Here is a 3,647-nt window from a genome sequence, read left to right on the forward strand (position 1 = left end):
TTATAGAGAGTTAGCTTCAATATTGCTTAACCTGTGTGCACATTGCTTACCCCCAAACAAATGTGCTTAAACTCGTTTACTACTGCTTACATATACTTACTCCTGCTTACCCCTGTTTAAATATGCTTACTCTTGCTTATTACTGTGTACTCCTGCTTAACACTGCACTCATTTGGACAGTAATGTTTAATAGGTCTTGGGAAGGTGGTGGATTTGGAAACTGTATGGATTTATCATTCATTATACATTTTACCTTCCATTTGTATCCCTGATTCCTTTGTACATATACTGTATGGGGCACTTGTGATTATCTGTGGACTTTACAACATTATGACAATGACACCTCACATCTGCATTTAATGCAGTACTCCAGTTCATAAATATATGTTATGTCGTAGGTTATGCAACAAAATAAATTGATCATAAAGTGATTTGACATGGAAAATGGATTGTACTGGAGTGGGTCTTGAACCAGGAATGACTACGCGTAAGGCGAATGGTCTGCCTACTACACTATTGATGTACTGCCTCATTTGCATATATATTGCTTTTTATTCTCTTGTGCCATTTAAGCTGCATTAACTGTAGTTAAGTGATGGGCAAACCCCCGCACCTACAGTTAAATTTAATCTGTTTTATAAAAAAAAAAAAACACTTCTTTATATTTAATGTTTTAACTACTGCTCTTGTAAACTTGCGGGGATGTTTCCGGGGGTATATGAAAACCTATGAATGTTCTCACTCATTCTTATTCATACACTGCTGTTCTTCATTGCAGGGGCATGTATATTCTGTGAGCTCTGCTCTCAGACATGCCCCCTGCACTCATACACGCTCTGTGTCTGTTTAGGAGCACAGGCAGCGCACCTTCATTGATATGCATGACCCGCTGCCATCCTGCTTCCATGCAGGACTAAGCTAGTCCTGCATGGAAGGTTAGTGAATCCGGGGGACAGTTATATCTTATTATGTATATTATATTGCATTGCCCAAGGAATATATCAAAATAATTCCAGTACTCATCTTTCATTTGTTAATGATGTTGAACTTTTAATGCAAATTCTTCTATCTCAACTCCATAAGTTTTTATTGTTTGTTGAAATTCTTACAATTGTTTTTGTTAATAGGTACAAGATTTTGACTCTGCCTAGTTATATTTAATATGTCTGTTAAAAGCTGATAATATAATTGTCTTTTGTTATGACTTAGTGAACACAACAAGCTTTTTGATTGTTGAAATAATACTTTGTACATCGATTGGAAGCATAGTTTGAGTGTTATATCAGCAGGGCTTTTTTCATTGCTATAACTATTTTGGGAATAACAACACTGATTTGGTTCCATAGTAAAGCAATGCAACGTAACATTGTACTTTTCTACTGCATGTGATAATGAAAATAAGCTATGAGAAAAACAAATATACTAATGCATGCTGGCATCTCTGTTTCAGGAAGCTGAATGATGGAACTAGACCATGACTTTTCGCCAACATGGAATTCAACATCTGAATCATTGAGTGAAAACAATTATACTGCAGATTATTATTATGACTGTCAGTATGAGGATTACTCTGGCCTCAAAAAGATCATGAACATTGTATCCATCACAGTCTACTCCATTGCATTTGTCTTTGGTGTACTGGGAAATGGCCTTGTCATCTGGGTCACAGGCTTCAAGATGAAAAAGACTGTGAACACAGTTTGGTTCCTGAACTTGGCTGTAGCAGATTTGATCTTTACTATCTTCTTACCATTTACCATTATATATGCTGCTCTTGACTTCCACTGGCCTTTTGGAAACATACTTTGCAAGATTAGCAGCACAGTTTTATTTCTTAATATGTTTGCAAGCATCTTTCTCCTTACTGTTATAAGCTTTGATCGATGTCTAACAGTTATTCACCCAGTCTGGTCTCAAAATCACAGAACAGTGCAATTAGCCTCAGTTGTGGCTGTATTTGCTTGGATTGGAGCAATTATTCTCAGTGCACCATATTTTGCATTTCGAGATACAGGTCCAGCAATTGGAGATAACACTACAGTCTGCTATAATAACTTTGCATTATCTGATAATTTTGACAATGAAAAAATCATGCAGCTTCATCAAAGCAGGCACCAGGCTATAATTATAACAAGATTTCTATGTGGGTTTCTAATTCCCTTTACCATTATCATCACCTGTTACACCATTATTGCCTCAAAGTTACGGAAGAACCAGCTAACAATGTCCAGCAAGCCATTTAAGGTCATCATAGCTGTGATAGTGACCTTCTTTATTTGCTGGTTTCCCTACCATGTGATCTCATTCCTAGAAATGGTTAGCACTAACTCATCAGAATGTAATGAGGAATTAGAGAGAGCAGTTATAATTGGAGTACCCTTGCTAACAAGCCTTGCATTTCTCAACAGCTGCATGAATCCAATCCTGTATGTATTTATGGGTAGAGATTTCAGACAGTCCTTTAGAAAGTCAATTCTTTTTGTATTTGAAAGTGCATTCAGTGAAGACTCAGCAATGTCAACTATTAATAGCAAATACAAGTCCAAGTCTACTTCAACTGTATATTAATGTGTTCTGAATTTCCTTTTATATGTACATATTTTTTATGCACAATTATGAAACCAGTATTTGGTCATTATTGCATTTTTTTATTAGATTAATGAAAAACTAACATTTTACGTCTACATTTCTTTCTTAAACAAGATTGCTTATGATTGTTTTTAAACGTCTTAAGCTCTAATTAATTTAAATGGCACATTGTATTACAAGCATTTTCATTGTATTTACAGGCCGGAGTTGTTTCTTGCTGATGTTGCTATGCCAGAAAACTCAAAGAGACACTTTATCCTGCCTTGTGGATCAACATAATGAATTACTAATTTAGCAGATATGCTCACTAAAAGAGCTTTGTACAGTTATGGTAATTTGTAGTGAATTATCCACAAACAAGCATAAAGCAAATTGCTACATCATTCACAAAATATACACAGTTATAGCTTTGTCTGACATAACAAGTAAACATTTGTAAATGTAAAGATATGACTGTAAAATAGGAAGATCTCTCCAAAAGGAAGATGGAGCTGTGGTATAATGTAATAATGTAACTCAGCATAGATTTACAGAAATCTTAGTGATGGACCTGCATGAATAGTGTCAAAAGGCCTGAAAAAAAGATATGTGTATGTGTATATATATATATATATATATATATATATATATATATATGTGTGTGTGTGTGTGTGTGTGTGTGTGTGTGTGTGTGTGTGTGTGTGTGCATTTATATTATCTGTATTAGCCTATTTTAGTACATTCCACTTCTGATAAATGATAAACCTAGTATAACTAACCATACCAGTAAGTTTTGCTGTAATTATGTTGTAGTTATTTATGTCTAACTACATTGCATGTATATGTATGTAAAAATACTAGGACTTGCATATTATTTTAATTACTATTGAAAAGGTCTGTAATAAGTCTATGTTTGGATATTTGACATACTTAATGTATGCATTAGTACAGTTTACAAAAGTAATATATATGTGCTTGTATATTAGAAATGTCTCATTCTATAACTTTTTCAAACACGTTAGTTGCGATGAAGCTTGCATGCATGTTGCACAGTCTGACAGTCAGATCAGTGGTGATTC

The 3,647-nt window shown here is 34.6% G+C and overlaps 1 protein-coding gene across 1 annotated transcript; it reads left to right on the forward strand.

Annotated features, from left to right (window-relative positions):
- Nucleotides 1-1,456: 1,456 nt before the first annotated feature.
- LOC122808062 (chemokine-like receptor 1) lies at nucleotides 1,457-3,157 on the forward strand. The gene has a single exon (XM_044079043.1). It carries the CDS (start codon nucleotides 1,459-1,461, stop codon nucleotides 2,566-2,568), a length of 1,110 nt encoding a protein of 369 aa, XP_043934978.1. The 5' UTR covers nucleotides 1,457-1,458; the 3' UTR covers nucleotides 2,569-3,157.
- Nucleotides 3,158-3,647: the final 490 nt, after the last annotated feature.

This window comes from Protopterus annectens, chromosome 8.part0, assembly GCF_019279795.1.
Source record: "Protopterus annectens isolate FY-2018-M chromosome 8.part0, PAN1.0, whole genome shotgun sequence".
Taxonomy (NCBI): domain Eukaryota; kingdom Metazoa; phylum Chordata; order Ceratodontiformes; family Protopteridae; genus Protopterus; species Protopterus annectens.

Excerpts from the sequence above, each read along its gene's own strand:
- LOC122808062 (XM_044079043.1), top strand. The coding sequence starts at position 1,459 with ATGATGGAACTAGACCATGACTTTTCGCCAACATGGAATTCAACATCT.